This window comes from Populus euphratica, unplaced genomic scaffold, assembly GCF_000495115.2.
Source record: "Populus euphratica unplaced genomic scaffold, PopEup_1.0 scaffold2.1, whole genome shotgun sequence".
NCBI lineage: Eukaryota > Viridiplantae > Streptophyta > Magnoliopsida > Malpighiales > Salicaceae > Populus > Populus euphratica.
The window spans coordinates 5,961,182-5,988,844 of NW_011499846.1; the positions used below are offsets into that span (position 1 = coordinate 5,961,182).

The window sequence follows — 27,663 nt, forward strand, 5'->3', positions numbered from 1 at the left end:
ATAATTTATTTATTTAAAACTTGAGAGGGAAAAAATTAAAAAATTTCTTTGAAGTATTGTGAAATAATAAAAAAAGTTATTTTTTTTTTTGAAAAAAATCAGAAATGATAGGTCATTGTGCTTGTTTTAAAGAAAATAGCATGCCAAGTAGAAATTAAATTTACAGTCTTAGATTCAATCTCGCACATTTCAGCCAGCTAAGTTATAACACGAAGTTGTTATAAAACATTTTTTTGAAAAATATATTCACCTGATTTACGATCCATGTAAACTGTTAAAACGACCACATTTTTTAGTTGAATTTATAATGAGAGGGAATGGATTGTGAATATCCCGAATCTCTCGAGTTTAGTGTACAGCATTATAACATTTGGTTGCCTGGGGAATTTCTTGGACATCCTCTTTTGGGTGGGCTTTTTTGACTTAAATTAAGCTTTCATAATATTTGGGCCGCCTTGTTTGGTCCATCTGGCACATTAGAGCTATGGGCCCTAATGGTACTTGAGCCTTATCAACGAAGGTTTCCTTCGTTGCTCAAAATCATTAATTTTTTAGGTAATTTCCTTTGGGCCACCCATTGCACACCCACAAAAAAAAAAAAAGGTTTGAAAAGCTATGGGCTTGAGCAAGAATGAAGCAGGGCCTAACTAGGCCAGAAGCAGCCCAGAAAATCAGCTCTAAAGTAGTTGATGGGCTTGGTCGACATGTTCTTTACATTTCTGTCCTTGATAACTTCCATTAAAAAAGCATGCCGGCTGCCCAACTTGCTGTTGCTTTGATGGCTGTGGTAAGTGCTCAACGCTCAAATTATTATGCTCCCCACTTATTGTATCCTTGCCATTGATTGTTTATCCTATTAAGTTGTTTTTTGTTTGCATGGACAAGACAAAGGCAAATTATGCTGCTCTGATTTGCCCATCTGGATTTAGGATAAAAACACAAATGATTCGCGCTATGCTTTTCTGGTAAGAGTCTAGATTGAGCCTTGTTGCCCATTTTCTATTCCCCACTAAAATCCATGACGTTATAATCTTAAATTGCATATGCAACCAACAAAAAGTCTTGCATGTTGGGTAATTCTGGCTTGACTTTCTTTGTTTCCCTTCATCAGAATGATATGATTGAATGGGTTCCCACACAAACATGGAAAATCGGATCGCCGAGAATTGCTATACAGATGGGCTTCGTTTTCCATATGCTTTTTCACTGTGAATGAGAGCTGGAGACAGAGTCAATGGAAAGAGATAGGCACTCTGATATATGCTTTGTACGTGACCACCCTGTTCAGGGCTATGCTTGGGGGCATGCTTAGCTTCTTTATTATCTTGAAAATGACCGATACTTTCTTCGTTTCACTTTTGACTTTCGCGTTTATGGTGGCGGGTGCTGCTTCATTTCCATTCCTCTCACATTTTCCACTCGCTAAAAAAGCACTCACCTGACCTTGATATTAATTAAGAATAATATCCCTTCAATAATATATAGTAAACTCTGTTTTTTTTTAATCATATTAAGATGTATTTCTTAGTATCACCGGATTGAATCCTTATAAATGATATCAATTGATTTGGGAATACGTGTAATTGATGTAGAGCTCGAAACAGATTTTTCCCTCCTTGAGGTTGGTGTCGGCTAAGCAGCAGAAGAACTGTCAGCACAATACTGTGTGAGTTAGTTAAAAGACACAAATCACACCTATGTGTATTGCATTTCAATAATCCTGGGATACAAGTCATCTGCTTAAGGAAATGCGTAATCATACTCCAGAATGCAGAGGATCGACCTCACAACTTGCTGCATCTTCTTCGTCGATGTTGCCTTTCTTAAGTCGCAAGGAAATATATTTTTGCAAGCAGAGAATCCTCAGAGCCCTGCACTCGAAAATAACAGGCGCCATTGGCCCGAGGAAAGGGTTGGGAAAATGGTGGTCTGATGGAAAGTAGTGTGGCCCGGTATTAGATGTACCAAGTAAAGTCCAAGAAGTCATGTCTTTGCAAAGAGATTGTCTCTCTCTCTGGCATCCGATGCTTGCCCTACTCAACGTAAAAATCAGGTGTGCTCTTATGCGTTGAGATCCTGACACCTAAAAAGTTGAGATTGGCTGACATATTTGAAATGTGTTACATTTCTTTATTTTGAAAAGAAAAAAAAAAGAAACCATAAAATAAATAGAACACTTTAGTCTTTACAAAGTCACTCTCAAGGCTAGCTGTTCTCATTTACAAAAACAGTTTCTGGTCTAGTGCTTTCACTGTTTTTTTTTTTTTTCCAATTTAAAATGAGAGGGCAGGTTTTGTTTCAGAATCAGCATTAGATAATGCATATGCAATTTAAAGGATATTTGGTATTCAGGGACATATGTTTTTTTAAGTATTTTTTTTAAATATGTTAAAATATTTTTTTTAAAAAATTATTTTTAATATTAATACGTCAAAGTAATCTAAAAATAAAAATATTATTTAAAATAAAAAATATTTTTTTTAAATGCTTTTTTTAAAAAAAACATATATTACTAGTAAGGTGTCCTTTCACTTAATTCCCATCGCTTTTTTTCTTTTCTCCTCCAAAAGATAAATATGACGGGCCAGCTCTAATAAGAATATTTGCTCGTGATAGATCCATCACTAATTTTACCGAAACCTCATTAGTCGTATGAGGCTACGGGGAGGGTAAACACTAGACAGCAAATGCAGATTCAGAAATGGTCCTACTGTAATCTTTTCCATTTAATGAAGACAACGATGACTAAAAGAAGTCTGCCCCTTACCTGTTTCTTTTCCCCATTGTCTCCCTAGTACAAAAAGGTCACACCCCTTGAAGCACAAACAAGTCGCTAGATATAGGCACTTTGAGAGAGAAATGGAATCGGAGGCAGAAGAAGAGCCACGCTTCACACCACCAAGGTCACTGCTAATACCAAAACCACGTGCATATGGACCTAGACAGTCACCGGAAAGGTCAGGGACACTAACCCCACCACTCCACACTTCAGCATCTGTCCCATTTCGGTGGGAGGAAGAGCCTGGCAAACCCAGGGAATATTGCACCACCCTGATCTCCAGGCCCATAGACTTCCCACAAAAGTGCCTAGAGTTACCTCCGAGGCTGTTAATAGAAACCCTACCTTCACCCACCACAGTCTTGGAGGGTCCTTACTCGGGGAGGTCATCAAGATTTCAGTCTTCTTCGTTTAGAATAATCAGATCAAGGGAATATAATTATGGGTCCTTTCGCAGGCGTGGTAGTCCTGAGAGGGGTCAGCTTGGCACCATAGCTCCTAGCAAGAGGAGAGTCAAAGAGAAAGGCGGGTTTTTGGGTTCTTGGAGTTGGGGAAGGAGGGATTTGAAGGGTAATAGAGAGGCTGGTGGGGGTAGTTATGTCTTTCCATCTTCGGGTGATAGAGAAGCTGCCGATCAAAGCAGCAATGAGGAGGAAGAGATGGTCAGTAGCAGCGACAAAGTCAAGATGACAAGAATGAGTAGGTCAGGGAGTTTTTCTGCTGTGTCCAATGCCAGGTCTCAATTCTGGGTTAGTTCCAGTCTTAAACTCTTCCTCAATTTCCTTGGTTTGATTTTATGCATGTGCGATTCTTACTACGAATCCTCTTTCTTAAAGTAAAGAATAGCGTTGATTTTGTCGTGTTAGGAACTAGAAATTTTCCTCTTGTAATCTCTTCATAATTAGTCAAAAAAACATTACTATTCTTCTTTTTTTTCCTTGTTTTACATACAAAACTAGCTAGCCTTTCACTTCTCCAAAGTTTAATGAATGAGTTTGTGACATAGCGAAACAACAAAATTATACAGCCTTTAAAGGCCATCACTGAACAACTTTAATTGTGCTGATAAGTAGAGCAAATAATTTAGTAGAGGTCCCATTTACACCACGCCAGCCGAGGCAGCTTCTATGTGCGACAATGATAGAGGAGGTTAGAGTGGGTTCCAAGAGTGTGGTGAAGTATAAATTTCAGCGTGCACAGTGTAACCTTTCATTACTACCACTTAAAGAAACAGTTGTTCTCCCATTTTGCAGGCGAGTATTTATGGGGGCTTGAAGCACGTCGCGGGATGGAGGCGTAAGAAACTGAAGAAAGACCACGGGTTTGTGAAGTGCAGGGTGGACATGTCCAATTAAATATCTGTTAACCGCTAAGGATGGTCCTGTATCCTATCGACCTTTTTTATTTCTCTGTCAAATGAAAATGGCGTTTTTATTATGGTATTTCCCATCATCACCCCTTGCCTGTTCTCCTGCTGTGCTGTCAGCCTGTCATCTGCATCGTTTTTGGAAGGGCCTGACCTTAAACTGCAACCTTTTTTCTGAACTGTGGGGAGAGCTTACTGGACGTTTTAGCCGAGTGGTTGACGAGGGCAGCAATTTGGTGGTATCGTCAATGTACGAGTGAAAGCTTTTCTTTCTTTCTTTCATGAATAGCAGTAAAAGCGTTTTGTAAAGACTGAAATGTACTAAAGGTAAGTTTTCAAAGAAACTATTGCTGCGATTTACCTTAGAATCATTAAACTGTAGTTGAAATTTTCTCGGGGGTGAACCTGGCTTATGAGGACGACTCTGCATGCGCTGCCTAATTAAACCAGCAAGCTTGACCTTGGTGATCTCTGGTGAAGCTAAATTATCAACTTTTACAAGCTAAACTTGTTTGAAATTTAATTTAGGGGAGTCACATTAAACATTTTAGAGCAGCATCCTTAAAATCATGCTGGCGCGCTCCGCCGTCAACTTTCAACATAAGAAAATAGAACAAGAAATTACGAGTTGATCAGTTTGCCTCGACTGGGCAAACCAACGGCAACACCAATCTGTATAGGTGGTAACATCTTTGACTTTGTCTCTCCATGTTAATCTGATCTGATGAATCCCAGAAACAATTAACATTTTGGTAATCTATCATTGCTGTCAGTAACAGTGGTTAGTAGCTTACCAATATATCATTAACGTTAATACACATAGAAAGCAATTCATTCCTGCGGACGAAAATATTTAGCGGAAGAGGGAGCAGCGGTACTTAAGGAAGCTTTGATTAACGTGTTCAATTAACTCAGACAAGAAAATGGTGGGAATACCCACAGCGCAAATTCTACCGTAAATTACATAAGTATATTAACAATAATGATAAAAAATAATTTAATTTGTTGTTTTTTAATTAAGAAATTGAGCACATTCAGACTTATTTTATTGTCTTTATTTTATTTATTGAGATTATTTATGTTAGATAATCTTAATTTGTTTATTTGTTTATTTAAATTATTTATGTTAAAAAATTTAATTGAAAAGCTAAACAATTAGATGTTTTAAGGTTATGGTATTTATATATTTCTCTTTTAGTTTGTGAGATAATTTGGATGAATTTAATAAAAATCACAAATTATTCCTCCTCTGAACTCTAATCTTCCTAGCTTTTCTTTCATTGCTTTTAATTTATTTCTAGTTCATTGTCCCATGTCAATTTTAGTATTACAGCATATATTTTTAATTGTTCTTATAATTAATTAATTGATTTATTATGACTTGCGTTGAATCATAATCAATTATTGATCTAGACTTGAAAAAAAAATTATTTAATCCTTGTTTACGGTAAAAAAAAAAAATCATTGTTCATCTTCAACACAAATCTAATACCCTAAAACCCTAAACATAGTACCAGCCACTAAAAAGCAAATTAAACTCTTCTAATAGTGCCACCACAATAGCTTTTAGTAGTGCCTCCAACACTTCAAATCATCATTTACTTTTTGATTTGTCAAAATTTACTTTTCTGGTTTTACACTTGTCATTTAAAGTTGTTGATGAATTGAATAAAAATTGCGAAGTTGTAGACTTTTCCAATCCTATTCTTCTTTTTGTCTTTTTCTTCTTAGCTTCTTCTTTTCTCTCCTTTTAGCTTGTCATTTTATCTTCAATTCTCTTTTATCCCACGTCAACTTATTCAATTTTGTATTTTGATGATATTCTTATTTATAGCAAATTTAAGAAAGAACATTTAAATCATCTTATTCAAGTTTGCACCATCTTTAAAAAAAAAAGTTTATTTATCAATGTCGAAACGTTTTCTTAGAATTTATCGTGTTATATAAGGAAGTCTCTGCTATTCCCAAAAGGTCCAAATGATTGTAAATTGGCACAAGCTTAAGAATATTCACAAGGTTTATAGTTTTCTTGGACTTATGACTTTTTATCATTGTTTCACCAAGGGATTTGCCACCATCATGTCATTTATTACAAATTATTTGAAACAAGGTGAGTTTCAATGGAGTAAATGAGCTAATAAGGCATTCAATGATGTTAAAAGAAAGTGACACAGACCCTAATAATGCGGCTTATTGACTTTACTAAGGTGTTTGAAGTAAACTATGATGCCTTAAAAGTTGATATAAGTTGAATACATAGTTATAAACGTCATCCTATAACTTACTTTAGTGAGAAACTTAACAAAGCCAAAGTACTGAAACTGTGATAAAGAATTTTACACAATAATTTAGGCATTACGCTATTAGTGATATTATTTGCCACCATAAGAGTTTGTTCTTTATTTCAACCATAAGGCCCTCTAATATCTCAACTTCTAAAAAAAATTTCACCATAGATATGGTCGTTAAGTTGAGTATTTGCAAGCCTATTCATTTATATTGAAACTTGAAACATAAATATGGGATGAAAAACAAGGCCATGAATGTTTTGAGTTGCCTGATAGTGTTATTATTAGTAATGAGTAATGAAGTTACTAGATTTAAAATACTTAAAAATAAGTATGAATCTTACCCAAAATTTGAAAAGATATATATGATTTTAAGAAATTAAAGTAATTATGTTATAGATGGTTATTATCTTTATGAAAGATATTTGTTTCAAGATAATAAGCTTTGTGTGCCGAAGACATCAATATATGATTTTTTAGTATGGAAGATTCATGCATATAGTCTTTCAAAACACTTCGAAAGAAATAAAACCATTGAAAAGGTGAAATACTAATTCTTCTGGTCTGGCTTAGAAAGATATATAGCTAAGTTGGTAGGTTAATATCGAACATGTTAACTAGTTAAACATAAAAAACAGAACATTAATCTTTATACCCCCTTATCTATTCCCATTTGACCTTAGCAAGATATAAATATGATGGATTTTTTGCTCGAGCTTCCACGTCTTGCAAAGAAGCTTGATTATATCTTTGTGTTTGTCAAATACTTTTCTAAGATGACCCATTTTATCTCCTGTACCAAAACTATAGATTTTTCTAGAATTACAAAATTCTATTTTAACAAAATTGTTAAGTTGTATAATCTATCCCAAATCATAGTCTCATACATGGATATAAGATTTATTTCTAGCAAACCCTTTAGCATATAATGGAAATTAAGTTCAAGTTTTTTAGTGCCTACCACCCCGAAACCGATGCCTATCACCCTTGAGCTGATAGTCAAACTGAGATAATTAATAGAAATTTAGACAACCTTTTGAGATGTCTAGTAAGTTATTATAATAAAAATTAGGTTTTGTTTCCTCCGACAACCTAATTGGTCTATAATACATCCTTTAATAGGTTCATAAACATGAGTCACTTTGAAGCTATACATGATTACAAGCCTAGAAAGTCTTTAGACCTTTTTCCCATGTCTTTTTATGTTAAGGTGTTTAAGTTAACCGAGTCATTTGTACATAAAGTTTAAGATTTGCATGTTAAGATCACAAAGAAGATTCAAGCAAATAATGTACAATATAAACTTTGAGGTGATTTTCGTAGACGACATAATGAATTTAATGTTGGAGATAATGTTATGATACAAATTAGACTTCTTTGAGAACTAATAAAAAATTACATGCACATATTGCTAGTCGACACTTGCTTAATCAAATGAATCATTCCTGCTGTTTCCCTGTCATGCCTGCAAGAACGTGCAGAAATGCAAGATATCGATACTCAAAAACAGAAAAAGGAAGAAAAGCATAGTTGGAAATCCTCATGAAGATGGTTCATGGATATCAAATGCCCTTTGCACTATCACAAAATTGGCTTAGCTCTTTGATGCCCAATTTAAGGACTGCACTTTCCTAATTCAACAAGATCAGGAAAACAACAGAATCCAGCACACAACAGGTCCCGACAACGTAGTGAAAACACTCTGAGGCTTTGATAATTTCATCAGGTTTGTGTATTCTTCATCTAAAAATAATCATAAAAACTTAACAAAAACAAAACATGTGGTGGAAAACTGAAAATGCAGAACCAAACAAACTTTTGTTTAAGTATGCAAACAATCAATTAGCTGTAACCCAATCAGACCCAGAATAATTGTTTCCTCAATTAATTTATTATATCAAAATGTTCATGATCGGACAAGATACTCCTATTTCAACTTAAATGAGCAAGTCGAGACACCACGGATTTCCAACAAAACAACAATGCTTGTAGCAAGGTTCATTTTAAAACAAGGATAATTACTGCATGAATAATATGCCATGTTCAAGCAATACTAATTACTAAAATTATCCACAGGTTCTAGAGTTTTAACACCTAAAACAAGAGCTCAGTTATGCATACAAGTATGAAACACGAACCACCCAAAAGTAGTACAGAACTAAATATTTATCCCAAAAATAACGAACCATAAAACTAAGCACTCACATCACTAATGGAAGGCTGCCTTTCAGGGACGTGCTTCCTTCCTTCTAAGGAATCCAGCATATGGGCTTCACAGCAGCTAGAAGGAAGAGACCTGAAATTTTCAAAGAGATTAAAAAATCCATTACTAGAAACAAAATGTTGACAGTACTGAGGATTTTTTCATCTGCCAAAAAAAAAAAATCAAGCCTTTATCGCATATAAATAAAGCAGGATGGTGTCTTTGCATAAGGTTTGTCCAGCTTATAAACAACAGCACCACATGGATCGGTAGAATGTTTCAGTTGCAGCATGCACATTAGTAGAATTTTGCAGTATCATTCTCAGCCCCAGAAATATTCTTTAGTCAGGGGGTGAGCAGCTACGCCACAGCTTTGTAGAGTTGGATTTAGCTGTGAATTTCAATCAAACTATAAATATTCAATAAAAATAACGAAAACTTCATGGCTTGGAGAAACCCTAATACTGTTTTGGTACAGTTCACACGAAAAAACCACCAAACACGAAATTGATTGTTCTACAATTTCATTAACTAATTTATCTTATCTTACCGAACCATGATCATTAATTGAAGCACGGAATTGAGAAGACGAAGAACAAACAGCCACCACCGGATCTTGCGCTACAAACCTTCTCAACTTTTCCATCACCAGCATTTCTGTTTCTCTCTCTCTCTGTCGCCAAATTTCTGGTGTATTCTATCAGTTAAGGGATCTTTGAAGACGAGATCCTTTCTCTCTTGTCTTTTGTCTGTAACTTTATCTTCTTCTGAAGCTGGATGGACCCCCGAATGTTCAGGATCGCTGGAATTTTATATATGCCATTCTCCTCAAAGCCCAAAGTAAACTCCACTTAACTCAGCAGAAAATGTTTGAGAATATTCAAATATTCAAATAATTAAAAAATATATTAAAAATATTAATAAAAATATTAAATTTTCTTGAATTTTTTCTAGGCTGTATTCTCAAATGAGGATGGAGATAAAAAGGTCAAAATAACTAGTGTGTGTAAATAAAAAATATATATTTATTTACTTTTAAAATTAGATTTAGTAAAATCTCTGAATTCATTACTATTTGTTAGAGAATATGATATAGGTTACTTTTTAAAATATTTTTTTATTTAGAAATATATTAAAATAATAGTATTTTAGTTTAGTTTTTAAAATTTATTTTTGATATTAGCATATTAAAACCATCCAAAAAAAACAAAAACAAAATGAAACTAAAAACAAAATTCAATTTAAAAAAAATTACTAAACACCACTTTTATTTTCAAATTTCAATCAGTTGGCTATCATTGTCGGAACTCTTTGTAGATAAATTGTAAGGCAGCTTATCAAACTGCATTTGCACAAGTTTTGAGTAAAGAGGTCAGGCAGGTATCAATGATGATGATATTTTCGTGATCATCAACACCACCACAATATTCGCTGGGCATTGTCCATTATCATGTTTTCTAATCTTTTAGAACAATTTGATAGGTGCCAAGCCGGAGTGATCCTGAGATACCTGGGATTACAGTTGAACATACACATGAAATCAAGCAAATTAATTAATAAAACAGAGAGTCAGCATTCAGGTTAGAAGGGCAAGTTAGCCCTGAACCTTGAAAATTTTCATTTCCATGACCACACATGAACGCATATTTATATCGGAATTTACAGTTCTCTCAAACCGAAAGCATTACAGCACACCACCACCAAATCATGAATCCATTTCGCCAAATAAGAAACAGGGTGGATTCCTGAGAAGAGGCAGGCCGTGCCGTTACTAAAGAGGCTTTCTGCTTGAGTTTTTGAGGCTCACACCAAGCCACCCACCCGCCATGTTTTACTAATTACCACAACATTGAAGCAAGAGAGGGAAATAGCAGCAATACTGCCGAATCGTTGCTATAGATAAATTGAATATACAGATGATCACCAAGAGAGATAATTGATGAGATCTTCTAGTGCCAGAACACGTTCAACCCAGCATATACACATGAACAACTCCTCACATCATCTATACAAGAGGTAACATCAAGACGAAGAAACAAATACAAAAAAAAAAAAAAAAAACTACTTACATATGGAAGCAAATGTAACGCAATCACTCTCCCTTGTAAATCAATTTTCACAAGTGAGAATTTTGGCTGGTGATCTAGAAAGGCAGCATCCAACCCACAGTCCATCCCAGCAGCAATCCAGCACCAACAAGACTCAACCCTAATGCAAAAGCAACAGCATACGCGCCCATGTCATGCTTCGGATGACATCGCTTTCCTCGTTTACCCTTGGATGACTTTTGCCAACTCTTGCGCAGTTTCCTACCTTTCCGAGGAATCCATGGAAGAACTACAGGGAAGATATTAGACATGGGCTGATCGCTATTCTTCATCTGGTAGTAAAGGGTTTCGAGCTGCAACAGTTGGAACCACTGCTTATATGCAAAAAGTTGAGAGGCTTGTTTGAAGAAGAGTTTGATAGTATGCTCCTTCTCAGCACAGGCTTGCTTTGCTACCTTCTCAGCTTCCCTTGCACGTGTCTGAGAGTGACGGAGTGCTTCCAATAGTTGAGCCTTGCAAGGATCACCCTGAGAAACTAGTCCAATTTCTGCAGTTTCCATATCGGTTTTCGTAAAACTGTATTTCAGGTTGCAGGTCAGGGATTTGAACACCATGGATGATCAGCAGATACATGCACATAGTAGAATTGACATAATAAACAGCTACATTAGCTTGACACATAATAGCAGAGAAGTAGTGCAGTAAAATAGGACATGTGTAGCAGTATTGGGCCAATAGATTGATGCATTTACATATCAGGCAGACCTATTCAAGAACAAATATCACCAGATGATACAAGCTAAGAAAGTACTTGGATGACTGGTCAGAACCATGCTGTATTTGACCAATAGATTGATGCCTTTGTATATTGTACAGAACTAATGGATAACAAATATCACCACCAGCTGATGTGATCTAAAAAAATACCTGCATGCCTTGTCAGAATCACTTTGTGATAACCTGTCAGTTGAAGCACTTTGTTTTCCAGGCATGCCTTCAAATTTGGGACAGCCCTGTACAGGATCAGTTGCAGAGGAGATGCAACCGCTTTGTTCCTTCCAATCCAAAGATGATGCTGGTGTATTATCATGCTGAAAAGATCCAGGGCGAGCACATGGGTATTTCCCGATGTTCATCTTCTGAGGTGGGGGGAGGTCACAATTCGTAATGTAATCGAGTGACTTCTGTGCAACCAAGGAGGCCAAGTCATCTTTATCTGTCACTCGCCACCATGGCATGTTCTTTTCACCCCCAATCCAAGCAGATTCTGGATCAAAAGCATACTCACTGTCCTTTTGTGATATGGGCCATCCGGTAGGTTCTATCTCCGTCGACTTGGAGTTCTTCCTTGCACCCTTAAGTTCTTTAAATTCTTGAAAATCCTTGTCATATAAAACTTTTAGCTCTTGCTTCTTAACATCATGATCTTTCATCACATAATCAGCAGGGATCATACAACATGAATCAAGAGAAGACTCGCTATTCTTGCTGCCATCCACAAAAATGCTATCTGTGTCATCTTGTTGGCAAAACTTGCTTTTAGAAGGTGAGTCTACAATGTCAGCTCTCAAGCTTTCCAACTCAGCTTCTAAGGCATTCAACTGCTCAAGTGTAAAACATTTTTGGTAACCATAGCTAGGCTGCAGTTGAAGCCACCATCTTGTATCGGGGGGTAGACTGGAATATGAGGGGTACCTTCTGAGAGGCATGAAACCTCCAGAAGATTGATCTGGCATATCTTGTGCACTTGTTGGTCCGCCATCCAATTGCTTAGATGATGAAGATGATGACTGGCAGCAAGCTAGCTTGGGAGCTCTTTTCGCATCTTCTTGAACAAAACAGCGATTAGCCGTTCTTTGCCATACAGCCCTGGCTTCTGCTGCTGCCATCCGTGTCTTTTATTTCACACATCGACTATTTATAAGAAACTTTGATCACAATTCACCTACATAAGAGTACAAATTCTTTTTCAGCTCTACAGACAATGAAGCTCAGAAGTGGAGGAAAATTTTGGCAGTTCAAATGCAATGGAGAATAAAGAGTCCTCTGGAATTAGATAATTTCAATAACAGCAAACATTAAATCATGCTCAGATACCAATTAATATAGGAATCAGTATTTTGGTACGCGTAATCAATGCTTATCCAAAGAAAGCATTGAACTGGAACACCCCCACACTGATACACAGACAATAACGTGAGTAGGACAAGCTTGTAGAGGATTCAAACGTTCTCGAGGAAGTTTTCATTATATAAAGTGTAGTGGCGAGACTTCAGAAATACGAGACTGGTAACTAGAATCAGAGATTATACAAGAAGCTTTGCACAAAAAACTAGAGCATGCTGCTAAAACAATAATTGAACATAGGAGTGGATCTCTATTATATAAAAAGAGCAAATGAAACCAATGGCTAAAGCAGGCAACAAAACAAAACGATCTTATCATAGGAGATCCATCCACAAGAAAACACTTAGAAGATGCAAAATTCTTCTGGATGTCATGCACAATTAAGCAAATTCCTTTCAAAAGCAGTAGAAAACTTCCAAACTTTAAGCAAGGAATGCGTAGGTGCTAACGAGACTTGCAACTGTATGATTGGATGGAAGCAAATTGAGTGAGAGAAAATTTCATGAATCCCGATAAAGTGACACATAAACACTCTCTCTCACACACACCATCAACTTATTATCCCCAAAGCACTCGCTAAGCGTCTCTTTTACAAAATCATACACTAAAACTAACACAAGGTGGCTAAGGATAAGGATTACAGTAAATTTCAACGAGATTATCTCACATTATTACATGTAGAAGAAGCAATATCAAAATCCTTCAAAGAAAATTAAAGCATGAACACTAGATTAAGAACAAATAACCATAAAATCAAAACAACAAAAATACCGAAGAAATAAACTAACAAATCTGCCTCAATGTTACCATCCAAGTAGCAGCAAACATATCCAAAGTAACCAACCAACTAGCAGAATAATAATAAATAAAGCAAACAAATAAACAAAGCGAGAAAAGGATGAGTACAAACCTGAGAGAGAGAGAGAGAGAGAGAGAGGATGTGGAGATTGAATCAGTCAAAAAATTGAAAGGAAATGATATGAGCAAGTGGATGAAACTATTGTCTGCCTGCGATATATTATTGTCCCTAATCAGCAGGCAAGCAGATCTAATTGTATTCAATTAACTGAGTACTCACAGCAGACAGTTTTAAAATCATTAAGAGGATGAAACGATCCGTTTCGATTCGATTCGATTCGATTGTACTCGTCAAGCCAAACAGATTGAATCCGATCAAGTATTTTGTCAGGTTTTCTTTCAGTTATCATTCTCTACGATACCGTCTTCCACATTCTTCTCTCTACTAACCCAGCTACTTTTCATTAAAGTCATCTTAAACGGCTCCGTTTCTATATGTTCCTTCTTAACAAGCGTGGCCCACGTTTCCCATTGTGGCCCGAGGAGTTACTCCGTTCTTCTTGCTGGTGGTTTTTCTCCCATGGTTATATTATACAAGTCAAGCGGTTATCCATCCTTAACACGTGTCAGTTGATTAAGACGGCAAGTCGGCAATTGCCTAGGTGGGGTGTGGGTCCACCCCTTATTTTCGAGATAAGACCTTCCATCTTTATTTGGCTGACCACCAAATGATAGGGCCGCGCAGGGATAGTCCAACCCCACAAGCCTTTCGACTTCACCTAGGCCTAAATAAAAATCCACTACAGGTACGCTACGATGATGCTAGGAAGTGCAGTAGTTGTCTCTTAAAATAATATATTTTTTTAATTTTAGATATTAATATATTAAAATAATTTTAAAATATTAATTTATTAAAATAATTTTTAAATATAAAATTTTTTTCATTTTAAAAATATTGTTTGAAACGTATTTTTAAACAAATGTGGGGTATTTAAAAATATAGTTATACTTATTTTTAAAGTGATTTTTACTTGAAAATAGATTAAGATAATAATTTTTATTTTTTTAATATTAAAATAATTTGAAAACATAAAAAATATTAATTTAAAATAAATAAAATAATTTTTTTAAATAATTTTTAAATATAAAAATAATCCTTTGCTACAAAGCCAATGAACAGAATTAGTTTCCTTTTACTTTTTTTTATCCACGTCCCAAAATAATAATAAAAAACTTCCGCCTGTTTTCCTTTACAATTAAGCTTGTCTTTTTATTTTTCATATGACTAGATTATATCAACAATGAGTCGGTGTAATAGTAAATGAGTTTTTCTTATAGAATATTTGTTAATGAGTTGAGAATTCAAATCTCAGTTGTCGCAATTCTAATTTTTTAACTCCAATATTTGTGTTGAAAAGAGTGAAATAATTTATAAATAAAATATATGCTTAACCTTTTTTTAACTGAACTTAAAATAAACAATTCATGATTAAATTGATATAATTAAGAGAAAAATTATTTTTTTGTTGTCCTTAATTCATCACATGGAAACCCTTTTACCATTTGAAACATCAGGTCTCCATAGACTAAAACAAGAGAGTTTGAGGAAACAAAAGACATGGAATTTTTACTGTTGTCATATATTTAATTGTCAGATTAAAGAAAGTGTCAAGAAACTTGAAAAACGACAAGGCCAATTTTAAAATCAAGTCGCTCCACTGCTCTTGCACTGGATGCACTGTAATGATTAGGGGTTGTTTTACTGTTGTAATAATAAGTGTTTTTAAAGTATTTTTTCAATTTAAAATATATTAAAATAATATTATATTTACTTTTTAACCTGTTAAAAACAATAAAAAAATAAACTGAATAAGAGCAGATGATTAAAGAGTAGCACACGGGATAGGTATCCCGGGAGCGAGTGAACATTGTTTTCGGGCAGGGTACGCGGTTGCTTGGATTCACACTTCTGTAAGAAACCAGGTTTTCGATTAGAAAGAGTGCTCATTAATCATGTGGCGGGCTGTGATTGGTTAGAGGGAGAGAAATTCAATATTCAAGGCAGATGAAGCATCTACCTAAATGCAACAAAAGCATGTTAGAGACGGAGCTCCCAAGATTAGAATCAGAGAGCGGTCCACCGAGATCGGGAGAGTCGTTGTAGTTGGTTTTAAAATTATTTTTTATTTAAAAAATATTATTTATATTTTAAAAAATATTTTTGATATTATGGCATTAAAATAATTAAAAAAAATTAATATATATTTAAAACACGAAAACAAACAACCCCTAATTGTATTATCTTATGCTTTTATGGCTAGTAGTTGATTACGTGGCACCCGTCATCAGTCACATCATCATGAAGTACGAAGATGCTGCTACGCTAATATCAAGGCAAGTTAGGCTACAAATCACACGCGTTATCCCACTCATAGACACTCCTCTCTGCCACTCCCACCTCTCCCCTTCTGATGTTATTTTATTTTATCCTATCTGGTTTGTTGGTATCACTCTTTTTCGTCTTTTCTTTTTCTCCCATCTCCTAGAATTTAAATATCGCATTTCTAAGGGTGGTGTTTTCAAATACCGTATTTGAAAAGTATATATTTTAGTAATCTATGCTATTTTTCAAAATAAAATAAAATTAACCTATGTTATCTGAAAGGGATGCATTTTAAAAAAATATATATCACGTAGGAGATCCCAGGAAAATAGCCACGGAAAGTTCATTCATGCTGGCCATGGCACGTTGGCGATAACCAGGAATAATTTTACACGATCTCCACTTCCCCACGAGCTGAAATCTTTTTTAATATAAGAAATTAAAGTATGGAAGCTTTTTAATATATTTTTTATATGAATTTTTTCAATGTAAATTAAAAATTTTATCTACACATCTAATTAAATAAATTAAAAATTATCTATATCAATAAAAAAATCATTAACATATACTAAAATACACAACTGAAAAAATCAATAAACATATATAAATTAAAATATTTGATCTCGTAATATATTTCATTTACTCGAGTTGTTTTTAATGACTATTTATTAAAATTAATTTTTTATTTAATTAAATAATAGTAAAATTGATTAAATAAAAATCTCGTAAAAAAATATACACATTAAATTGTTTAAATAAAAAAGATCAGACAGAGTTTTGTACTTATTGAAACACTATCCAAAACTATATTTTTTGAAAAAAATTATTTAGATAAAACATAAAAATTTATATATATGAATTATAATAATCTCTTCAAAAATTATATATATGTTCAAAAATCTAATTTTAAAATGACTAATAAAAAAACCAATTAATTTAAAAAATTAAAAATTAAAAGGGAAAAAATAAAGATGTCAAGCATAGTTGCGCTTAACAAGCACATTTAATTTGTTTGAAAAAGATCTGCATTTTAGCATTTATTTTTTAAAACATGCTAATGTAAAGAACAATATATTATTTGTCTCAATTGTTTTTGAAAGAAAAAAAAGCAGTAAAGGATGTGTCATCTGTGTTTCCCTGGATTCTAGCCATTATGATACCTAAAAAACCAAGGTTTATAATTTTTTTATATAAAAACTTTTTTTTTTTACCTTAAACACCTAGAAAAAACCATTAATAACTTTAAAAACTACACAAAACTTGAAATAAAAAAAACTTTCTAAATTTAGATTTGTTTTTTTAGAAAATATTAAAGTAAAAAAATATCTAAGTTAAACTCCCCTTGCCAAATGAAACATGTTGACACTAAAATAAATTATTTTAATAATTAAAATTAGTGTTAACATGGATTTTCTATTTATTACTTGAATCTAGTGTTTTTTCTCCTCTCTTAAATCAAAGATTAAAAAATAATAAAAATTATTTTCTATACCAAAATAAAATTGCAAAAAAATAGGGATCAAATGAATAGAATTTAGAAAGTTGAAGGACTAAACTGGGCTTTTTCATGAGAACCTTGAACCCACCATTTATTTTCAGCGTGTTTTTCACATTGAACTTTGTTCTTTCAATCTTGTCCCTGGTCAATAAATTTGAATAAATTATCCTTTAATTTGGCCTCAAAAGGATGCAATCATGCAAGAAAAAAAGTTTTAAGTATCAAAAAAAAAAATCACAATGAAATACAAGATGGTGAACAACGCTTCTTTCTATAATAAATTTCTTATTTTTGTACTTGAGGACTCAATTGAAACTGTAAATTAAGTTGAAGACCCATTTTAATAGATAAATTTTGTAATCAAAATTGAACTCGAGTTTTGGGCTGGTGAAACCCACAATTGCTCATGAATTTTTATTTTCTTCTTCTTTTTCGATAAATGCTTATGAATACAAAACATAGAATTCTTCTACCTGAAATTTGGATTGGCCGTACCTCATAGTTGACTGGCATTTGGGCTCTGAAAGTGAAAGCATGAGAAAAGTGATGCCATCCCACTTGGGCTGAGTGACAGAAATGCTAGAGGGTGCTTCTAAACTTGCACGGCTGGAACTGAGAGCATTAGTGTCGCTGCAAATCAAAAGTAAAAATAAATCCCTCTCGGGCTCCTGCAAAAACACAGGAGAAGATGTTCAAAATATTTTTTTTAAAAAATTAATTTTTATATAAATACATTAAAACAATTTAAAAATATAAAAAACAATAATTTAAAACAATAAAAAAATTTAAATTTTAACAAAAACGAATCCAGTAATGAGGTGATTGACGATCAACGGTAGCACCCACAGCCTGATAGAGTGACGATCAATCAAGCTTTAAATGGCATGTATATCCTCGAATCAACATAGTTAAACTTCTTCAAGCTCCATCTATAGCTATCTTCTTTTTCAACAAATGGAAGAACAAGAAACATATACAACATTCGAAACTATGACAAGCAAATACTAGAACTTATTAACTCAATAAATCTGAGATTTCATTTGGTGACAGGATTATTCAAATAAACGAACAAATTGCCACGGAAACAAATTGTTAAGGAATCCCAAGAAACAAGATTCCACTAAATATTTAAATTACGTCACGATCTTCTATATTACAAACAGTTGAGTCTTCGAGAACAAGGTGTAGGAGAGATTCCTAGTCAAGTTCTAAAACCAAATCCAGAGAATCTCTTTGAAGCTTCATCCTTTATTCTCTACGAGCTAGAATCTAGGAGATTTACAAGGGAATTGCCTTTCCTGATCCTAGCCCTCCCTGCTTCCTTCAATAGCATGGCTAGCCTTTCCTTCTCATCGGCAACTTCTGGATTTGCTGTTCCAAGTTTTTCTTCTCTCAACTTGAGTATGTACTCCAATATCACAGTTGCATCTTCTACCCTATAAAGATAACCACAAGTCTCCATTCAGTACAGCGCCTCCAACAACAGAGGAACCTCAACTTTTGGCTTTGAAAAGTAATCGCATAAATTGAATACCTAAATGTAATCAACAAATGCACAAAAGTTTCTCCAATAAGCTAACCCACTGAAACTTGCATCAGGGACTTGCTGGAATTTTTGCAATGCATTATGCCACATAACATTGAGCGAATACACTATGGCTTCAAATATCACCCAGTATGTAAGATTGGTGAATAGGTGGTCCAATCCAAAAAATGCCAAAGCAAAATGCCATAATCATAAATAGGTCCCATATAGTCAGGTTGAAGATTTTACCAAGCAAAATACGAGGATTTCAAGACAATCTAAGAACATCTGGAGTAGATATTGAGGGGGGGAAAAGGGATCGTTATTCCTGGTAGACACCTTCGGTGAACCAGTAGTAAAGGGTGAATGTTATCCCGTTTGGAAACTATACATGCCAATTGTCAAAACCAGCCTATGCAAAACGATTGCCATGCGTAGTAGAAAATGAAGAGTTTCGCCTGGTTCGACGGTATGATAAAGCCAAATAAGTGACTTTAACAGATAACAAGAAGCTGCAAATGTTTATAGCAGGTAATGATGTAAAAAAGACCTTGGGATGAATACAAAAATATTCTCACCTTCCCATAGCATCGTAAGTTGCTGCAAGGTTGCTATACACTCCAATCGTATCCAAGTGACATGAGCCACATTCCTGCTCTAAAATCTCCCTTGCTTCTTGAAACAACTGAGCTGCCTCATCTATCCTGTACAGTTGTGCACTGGCCAATCCCATCTGGTTCAACACAATCCCAAAGAAGACTGATCTAGTCTCCCCACTAGCCCGGAGCTTTGCTACAGCATTTTTAAAGGAACTTCGAGCCTCCCCGTACCTTCCAACCTTGTAAAACATCACCCCCATATGTGCTTCTATTCCCGCAATCATGCTATGTTGCCCTGGGGTATCCTTCAACAACTTCATTGCCATGTCCAAGAGCTTCAACGCCTCCACGTGCTCATTTAAAGCTTGATAGATGGCTGAGATTTCAGTCAGCCCACTAGCAATCTCCTCGGTTGCACTTCCACGCACTGGCTTTGAAAATATTCTCAAGGCATTCTCACAATATGATTTGGATTCTCTTAGCTTGCCTGTCTTACAATACACATCTGCCAAGCGAATATAGACTGATGCAATGGTAGAGTGATCATCTCCTCTTATGGATTTAAAGACTGTTAAGGCTTTTTGATAAGAAAAAATGGCTTCATCAAATCGACAAAGGGACACATAGATATTGCCAACGCTAACATCAATGGCAGCAACTTCATTTTCCTGACCAGCAGCAATCATCACCATACTAGCAAGGACAAGGTGCTCAAGTGCAGATTCATAGTCCCCCTTTGCTTCATAAATAAGAGCCATAAGCCGGCGATCACCTGCCTCTTCAAGTGATGCTGGGGCATTATGCACCCTGTGAATTTCAAGGCTCCTTTGGCATAGTTTTTCTGCCTCGTCAAACTGCATTGCTTGAACATAAGCCTCGGCTAAGTACCTGCCATTGTCACTGTTAAAACAAGTTTCACAGCAAACATCCTGTATATATACATATTTAATTATCACTACAAATAACAAATTTACTTTTAACTTAGCAGGTGGTTAAAATTGCCCCAGAATTTAAATTGAATTGGATAGGTATTTTATTGGTGGATTTGTTAAAGGGGATCATTATGTTAGCCTATTTGAATGAATAGTAGCGCAAGTTAGCAAACCACAGAGCAAAAGACTATAATAAGCCCCCAGCTAAAAAGGAGGGCCTAACCTGCAAGTCTCAGCAACACTGGGATCCCAATCCCCGAGAGTCTCAGTTTGGATCTTTAAACCCGACTCATAAGATGATATGGATCGGTCTACTCGCCCCAGCATAGAATACGTGTCACCAAGCTGCATGAACCCGGAAAACTTCGCCACCGCATGATCCGACCCGTTTTTATGATCCAGAGCCTCAATAGACCGTTTTAGAACCGGAATTGCATCCTCCAACCGGCCCATGCTGCAATAGATCGCTGCTTCTACTTGCAAGCTCATAGCCAGGTCCCGACCTGGACCCGAGGATTTCTCAAACGATATGGACGCACGGGCGGCATAATCCAAGGCCTTATTATGGTCATCACCGGAAGCTACGGTGTCTATGGCAAGCTTTAATAAAAAGGGACCCAGATCCGGGTTATCAAGAGACGATTCATGGGTGCGTAGTTCTTGCAGTGTCTTGTTAGGAGGTTTGATTTTTGGTTTGGCGAAGGAGGGTGATGGGGTTCGTTTTAGTAGAGGAGATGGAGTTTCATAGCCCTTTTTATGGATGCAATTGTCGTTCTGAGGAAAGGAAACATGTTGTGGTGTGGCATTTGGTGTGGTTTTTGCAGAGACTAGGCCCAACATAGTTACAAAAAAACCCAGCAATCCACAATACAGATTAGTTTCTACGGTTCAAAGGAGAGCTGAAACTGAAAGCGGCTATGTTTTGATTCACATTGCATGGTTTTGGATAAATAGAGTGGAAAAATTAATGGGTTTCTCTTTTCTGGCACAAAGGGCTTAATTATTAATGGTGGTGGCTTGGAAGAGACTTATAATGATGAAGCAGTTAGAGTATTTTAATTTGACAACAAGCTTTACAACGAAAAAAGGGAGAAACAGAGACACAAAATCCATCAGCTCTGCCGCAGTCAGGCTTTACTGTGCTGTTCTCTTTCTTTCTTTTAACGCTATTAAGAACACCATGCTTTGCTTCATACCTCAGCAATCGCTGTTTCAATTTCAGGGTAGTACTGTAATTAGTGGCTGTCTGTTTGTCACTGGAAAATATCCTCAAAACCCCCTCCACTGTATTTAAATTACGGCCTCTGCCATTTAAATAACCAAACGGTGTGTTACTCTGGTGTTTTTGTGGCCTTTGCTTTGTCAAACCGATAAACCCTTCTCATCCCTCTCTGGGCCTTTTCATTTGGCTGGCGCATCTGTCGACGGTGATTCTAGAGGTAATTAACATCTAACATCTGCAGACTACTTGCCTTGTTACTGCTGTGCCTATTTTGAATATATATATTCAAAATAGGCACAGAATTAACAAGGCAAGTATTCAGTAGATGTTAGATAGGATGAGCTAAGGCTGAGATTTAAGAAGGAATGATTTTTAACTGGGTTTATTGATTTTGAAGACCAAAAAAAAAGTCGGAAATCGAATAATTGTGTTCCTCGTATAGGTAGTTACTATGAAGTGTGAGAAATTTAATGGAGCAGTGTGCAAATAAGAGAAGGCAAATGAAATGCTTAACGGGCGGTTTTAAAATAAGAGAAGAAGGCAAGTGAAATTTAATGGAGCAGTGTGCAAATAATTGTGTTTCGTGTTATAATTGCATGCTTCAGTGGCTGATCAGATCTAAGGACGTCCTAGTATTTCAGACATGCTAAACTTAAGAAAGGATGGTTTAACTTGTGATTTACTTAGCATTGGAATCTGATCTGAATTTGCCTGGTTTGATGTCCTCTGATTTAGAATACTTTTCAGCGTTATTGAAGTTCCAGGTGGGTTGAAAGTTTGATCTTTGTGTGCTGTATACTAAATGTATCGTTTGGATTCTCTGAAGGGTCCTTGGGTTCCAATCCACCTTTAATGCTGCCTAGGTAGATGGCCCTTTGATCACAGTGCTTATGAATTGGATTACAGCAAGCTGTTTGATGATGTGGAAAGAGCTAAATTCCTTTGGTGTTTCAAATATGTTTGAAATTGTTTCTCATCTGGTCACATATTACATTAGCCACTCATTCCTTCCACTTTTGAAAGCTGCTTTCATTTCCTTCTTAATGGAACTCGGTGCTTGCAATGTGCTTTGCTCAGGTTTCGCTAACTGGGCCTTCCATATCATAATTTTGGATCGTGTCAGATCATAGTGCTAATGCCATCATAGTTCTCATGCTTATATTATGTAACTTCACTTATTCCAGACTGGCCCATGCTGTTTCTTTCTTTTTTCATGACTTGTAGCTTTATCCTTTTCCCCTATATTACCTGCAGGTTTTTGTAAGAGAATTTGTTCCTAGTGACTTAGCATGTCTAAGGAAGGAACCTGCAGAACCTGAGATTGTGAAGAATTTTCTGCTGAAAACCCCCCCTCCCCCACCTGCGGGGTTTGGAGAAAAAGGGTTGATAACTTCACTCTTGGAGGTGGTGTCTTGGCCGCAAGTTTTAAGGTCCTCTGTGACTCTGATCAGGAAAAGGAAACCTTGCTTGTGGATTTTGGTGCCAGTGCAATCGGAAGAGTGGCACCTGTTGATTCAGGTTTCTGGTGGATAATTCTTCTTAGGTCCTATATCAAGCGCACTCGTGATTGTGCCCAATTATATCGCCCAGAAGTGCAGACAGGAATGAAACTGATGCGTAAACTTTACCTTTTGGATGGCTTTGACACTTTCCCAACACTTTTATGTGCAGATGGGTGCTGCATGATGACAGGAGGATGGTGAGTTTTCTCTTCATTATTATCCACAATCTTGATGGAATATGGGAAACTATATCATTTCAATTTGATAATGCTGATCCACACTATATAGTATAGGTCTGGTCATTGAGTTATTCATTTTAGGTTAACGTAAAACTAGGTTTCCCTTCTTATTTCTACATCTTCTCCCTTTCAGTACAATCTTGTTTTTATATGCGCAGTTATGAACATCAAATGCAGAGAGCTTACCCCTTGAATTTGAAATAGCAGCCCATTCAGTTCGCTTTCTTTTTAACTCCATTGGAGAGAACAACTGTGATTGTACTTGTGGATATTCTGAATGGCAACTAGCATAAATGAAGAGGTTCGGATAGGAGACTCTTAAAGTTGTTCTATTAGTGCATTCCAATCTTGGTTCCCAGATAATTAGGAAAATTCAATAATTTCTCTTGATGGATTGTAATTTTCTAGTTGAACTTCCTTTTGTTTTTGGAACAGGGAATATACGGTTATCCAATTGAGATCCAAGCACTTTTCTACTTTGCACTAAGGTGTGCAAAGCAGATGTTAAGACCAGAGCGCGATAGCAAGGGGTTTATCGAGCGAATTGAGAAGCGCATCACAGCTCTCAGCTACACTGTTGGCTGGATTTCACACAGCTAAAAAACATATATCGCTACAAAACTGAGGAGTACTCCCATACTACAGTCAATAAATTTAATGTCATCCCGGAGTCCATTCCTGTTTAGGTGTTTGATTTCATGCCTTTGCGAGGAGGTTACCTGATAGGCAATGCCAGCCCAGCTCGCATGAATTTTCGGTGGTTCTTAGTTGGGAACTGTATTGCCATTTTGAGCTCCCTGGTGACTCCTGCACAGGGACATGAATGGAGGATAGTCACTGGATTTGATCCTAAAAACACAAGCTGGAGTTATCATAATGGCGGGTCATGGCCAAGTGAGTGCCATAGACTATTAGACTCCGTGCATCTCAAGACATAATTTTTTATGGCACAGCTTTTCCTGTAGTCTATGTGGCTTGAGTATTATGATGGTAAGACTGGCAGGTATGTTGGGGAGCAAGCAAGGAAAAATCAGACCTGGAGTTTTGCTGGCTATTTGGTTGCTAAAATGATGCTTTAAAATCCTTCCACTCGTCTAATGATCTCTTGAAGAGGACAAGAAGATTGCTGCTAAGTCAAGGCTCATCCGCTCGAACTCTTATCCCGTTTAGATATATATAAACCCTGAATTCTTTAGAATGATGGCAAAATACATCCGATTATTTTGTGGTAATATTTAAATGCAGGCTGAAATGAACTGCTCTGGCATAAAATTAGCAATGCGCATCCGGGGAATCGAACCCCGGTCAGTACCGTGGGAGGGTACTATGATACCACTACACTAGATGCGCTCCTTGGTATTGGATCAACACTTACATATTATAAATATAGTTATATGCGCAGCAAAATCATTGTTTATAAATCATTTTTTCTATTACTTGTGTTTTAATATCATGAAATTCCAAGGTTTTCTCCTAAAAAATTATTTTAGTAATATAATACTTATAAATTATTTTATTTAAACTCATCAGTGATTGTATAATTAAAATCCATTCAAGTAGTGTGAATAAATAAAGTGCATAATTTTGATATGATGGTGGTAAGAAATTTTAGTATATTATTTGTAGCATCAATGAATCCTTTTATGTTAAAAAGTTTTTATGTGGCGTGGATAAAACAATTAACAATATAAATATGAATAATTTTTTTTATAAATCATATAAAATGAAATGTTTCTTTCTTAATTAATATTGGATATTGTTGCCAAGAGAATAAAATTTTATGAATCTCTAATAAATTTGAAGTTAATACGTTCAAGTTCAATAATTTACTATATTTTCAAATTTTAATAATTTTTTATTTTTAAAATGATTGGTTTCCATTGAATTTTTAAGCATTTGTGGAGTTTTGATGGTTAAAATTAAATAATGGTTAGATATCGATTAGTTATGAATGACTTGGGAATTATTTTTGTATGTTATCATGTACATTACAAACAGAAATGTGATTAGAAAGGAAGACGAAGATATTAAAATCGGGTAGTTGATGGTACAGAAATAAATAAATAAATAAATAAAGTAATTTGCTGTGTTTAGACTAAAAAAATATTTATTTGTGAGGCGTGTTGCCCGACCCACTTCATGCGCGGCACACCTCGAAAAAACATACCCTAATATTTGTTGTTAGGTTGCATGTTATAATTATTTTTTAAATAATTTTTTATATTAAAATATATGTTAAAATATTTTTTATTTTTTAAAAATTAATTTTAATTTTAATATATTAAAATAATTTAAAAATATATAAATTTTCAAAAATATTTTTAAAATACAAATACAAACAACTTATTATTTGTTTGGCTATTATCTAAATGGACCGTGAACTAAAGTTCGGAGGTCAGTCAAATTTCCATGAATAATGTTTATGAAGTCGAGGAAAAACAAAAACTAACCAAACCCAGGAATGAGAGAGAGGCAACAGTTAAAAGTAAAAGTTATACACACACCAAAAACTGGTCACCAAAGGCTATAGTGAACAAAAAAACCAAGAAAGTAAAATGTTCAACACCCACACATTAAAAACTACTTACCAAAGGCTATGGTGATAATATAATTATATACAGGATTTTAAGTTATGTTTTTTAACATAAATTTTTTTGAGTGTGAGTTAAAATGTTTATGCAAGCATCAAATAAAACAAAAATAATCAAGAGTCATCCATGTAAATAAAAGAAAAAAAATCCTAATAATAACTAAAAATAAAATAATATAAATTAAGATATTTGATCTTACAACATGAAATGTTTATCCATATATTTTTACTGAATTTATTTATTAAAATTATTATTTATTCAATTAAACAATAATACAAATAAATACACAAAAAACAATTAATTAAATAAAAAAAAGAGAAGCATGCAAGATTGCACATATATCATCTAAAAATAAATTTTATTTTATTTAAAAAATAAATTTCATGTATATAAAATCATGTTAAGTTGAAAAAAAAAACCTATAAAAGCATTAAATTTGATAAAAAAAATAAAATAAAAATAATGAGTCTAAGTCAACTTAAGGAAACATGATAGATATGTAACTTAGATAACAAAAAATGAGTTAATTTAGGTTGATTCACAAAACTCATGGATTAGAACATAAAATGAAGATAACTTGATAGAAAATAAATTAAAAAAAATCACAAAATCAATCTAAAAAAAACTAATATTGAATGACAAAATAAAAAAATAAGTAAAAAAAATGTTAATTTTTCAATCCCTTAACTTGAGTCATTATATTGGAAACACCATACATAAAAAAAATTATAAAGTTCAATCCCAATAAATCCAACACCAAGAGATGATATCAAGAAAAAAAATCACTTATATAAAAGAATTTAAAATAAAAATGATAATTAATTAAAAGAATGAGAGTATAAGTAAAAATAAAAATAAAAATAAATAAGAGGTTAAATTGAAAAGAAAAGCAACTCTAACAAAAAATAAATAAAAAGAATGAGGAACAAAAAAAATAAAAAATATAACATAAATTTGAATTGATGAATAAAATTAAAAACTAATAAAACAATTACAAATTAACCAAGAAAAAAATTAAAAATCAAAACAATAAAGATTAAATTAAAAATAATAATACATGAATTGAATTGAAAAGCTAAATTGAAAACAATTTTTTTTATAAAAACATCATAATATAAATTAAAAATCATAAAAATTAAAATTAAAATTAAAATAACTAAAAAAATTAATTAAGTTATATTTTTCTGGGGAGAAGAAAAAAAAATACCACACCGACACGCTCCATGCAAAAATAAAAAGACGCAACAAAGCTTTGAACAACACAGTGAAATGACAGGTTTTGTCATCAGGAGGCACACTCTTTTATATTAATTCATTTTTTATTGAAAGATCCCATTTGTAAATTAGATTACACATTGGGAATAAAACTTCTCCCATCCTAATCAGAAACAAACTAGTCATCTGCACAATGTTGCATGCGATTTTCTAAACCTAGAATTTATATTTTAAAGAATTTTAGCAATCTAAATTTAATAAGGAAATAATCTTTTCATCACTATGCCGAAAATATTAAAAAAATATAAGAATAATATAACAAAATGTTTTTTAAAGTCTATTTTTTAC

General features: G+C 34.4%; 3 protein-coding genes, 1 long non-coding RNA gene, 1 other non-coding gene and 1 pseudogene across 10 annotated transcripts; 2 read left to right on the forward strand and 4 right to left on the reverse strand.

The window, feature by feature from the left end:
* Positions 1 to 489: 489 nt before the first annotated feature.
* On the reverse strand, positions 490 to 9,479 carry LOC105135286 (uncharacterized). 4 transcript variants are annotated; one of them, XR_844151.1, is made up of 4 exons: positions 9,187 to 9,479; positions 8,639 to 9,027; positions 7,807 to 7,898; positions 490 to 500 (listed from the first exon to the last, which is right to left on the reverse strand). It is a non-coding gene; the product is annotated as an uncharacterized LOC105135286 (long non-coding RNA). The 4 variants fall into 4 exon arrangements; XR_844153.1 differs by lacking the exon at positions 490 to 500 and having other exon boundaries at positions 7,696 to 7,898; positions 8,639 to 8,729; positions 8,834 to 9,027; positions 9,187 to 9,476; XR_844155.1 differs by lacking the exon at positions 490 to 500 and having other exon boundaries at positions 7,696 to 7,898; positions 8,639 to 8,714; positions 8,834 to 9,027; positions 9,187 to 9,475.
* Positions 2,620 to 4,513, forward strand: LOC105135302 (uncharacterized protein At4g00950). The gene is made up of 2 exons (XM_011040125.1): positions 2,620 to 3,528; positions 4,033 to 4,513. Exons 1-2 carry the CDS (start codon positions 2,860 to 2,862, stop codon positions 4,132 to 4,134), a joined length of 771 nt encoding a protein of 256 aa, XP_011038427.1. The 5' UTR covers positions 2,620 to 2,859; the 3' UTR covers positions 4,135 to 4,513.
* A 1,016-nt stretch (positions 9,480 to 10,495) lies between the features above and the next one.
* LOC105135311 (uncharacterized) lies at positions 10,496 to 14,168 on the reverse strand. Its single transcript, XM_011040133.1, has 3 exons — positions 13,722 to 14,168; positions 11,612 to 12,629; positions 10,496 to 11,260 (listed from the first exon to the last, which is right to left on the reverse strand). The coding sequence occupies exons 2-3, from the start codon at positions 12,571 to 12,573 to the stop codon at positions 10,780 to 10,782; spliced, it is 1,443 nt and encodes a 480-aa protein (XP_011038435.1). The 5' UTR covers positions 12,574 to 12,629; positions 13,722 to 14,168; the 3' UTR covers positions 10,496 to 10,779.
* A 4,236-nt stretch (positions 14,169 to 18,404) lies between these two features.
* On the reverse strand, positions 18,405 to 21,821 carry LOC105135322 (kinesin light chain 4-like). 3 transcript variants are annotated; one of them, XM_011040151.1, is made up of 4 exons: positions 20,770 to 21,821; positions 19,594 to 20,502; positions 19,421 to 19,507; positions 18,949 to 19,375 (listed from the first exon to the last, which is right to left on the reverse strand). In XM_011040151.1, the coding sequence occupies exons 1-4, from the start codon at positions 21,384 to 21,386 to the stop codon at positions 19,294 to 19,296; spliced, it is 1,695 nt and encodes a 564-aa protein (XP_011038453.1). In that variant the 5' UTR covers positions 21,387 to 21,821; the 3' UTR covers positions 18,949 to 19,293. The 3 variants fall into 3 exon arrangements, with proteins under 3 accessions (XP_011038446.1, XP_011038453.1, XP_011038461.1); XM_011040144.1 differs by lacking the exons at positions 18,949 to 19,375; positions 19,421 to 19,507 and adding an exon at positions 18,405 to 18,926 and having other exon boundaries at positions 20,770 to 21,810; XM_011040159.1 differs by having other exon boundaries at positions 19,308 to 19,507; positions 20,770 to 21,818.
* Positions 21,822 to 21,877: 56 nt separating this feature from the next.
* Positions 21,878 to 24,860, forward strand: LOC105138282 (alkaline/neutral invertase CINV2-like; annotated as a pseudogene).
* TRNAG-CCC (transfer RNA glycine (anticodon CCC)) lies at positions 24,789 to 24,859 on the reverse strand. Its single transcript has one exon. It is a non-coding gene; the product is annotated as a tRNA-Gly (tRNA).
* Positions 24,861 to 27,663: the final 2,803 nt, after the last annotated feature.

Excerpts from the sequence above, each read along its gene's own strand:
- LOC105135322 (XM_011040144.1), bottom strand. The coding sequence starts at position 21,386 with ATGTTGGGCCTAGTCTCTGCAAAAACCACACCAAATGCCACACCACAA. Across the intron at positions 20,503-20,769 it reads AGTGTTGCTGAGACTTGCAG|GTACTTAGCCGAGGCTTATG; the intron begins GTTAGGCCCTCC and ends TGACAATGGCAG. Across the intron at positions 18,927-19,593 it reads ACTTACGATGCTATGGGAAG|GGTAGAAGATGCAACTGTGA; the intron begins GTGAGAATATTT and ends TTATCTTTATAG.
- LOC105135311 (XM_011040133.1), bottom strand. The coding sequence starts at position 12,573 with ATGGCAGCAGCAGAAGCCAGGGCTGTATGGCAAAGAACGGCTAATCGC. Across the intron at positions 11,261-11,611 it reads GATTCTGACAAGGCATGCAG|TTTTACGAAAACCGATATGG; the intron begins GTATTTTTTTAG and ends CCTGAAATACAG.
- LOC105135302 (XM_011040125.1), top strand. The coding sequence starts at position 2,860 with ATGGAATCGGAGGCAGAAGAAGAGCCACGCTTCACACCACCAAGGTCA. Across the intron at positions 3,529-4,032 it reads ATGCCAGGTCTCAATTCTGG|GCGAGTATTTATGGGGGCTT; the intron begins GTTAGTTCCAGT and ends CCCATTTTGCAG.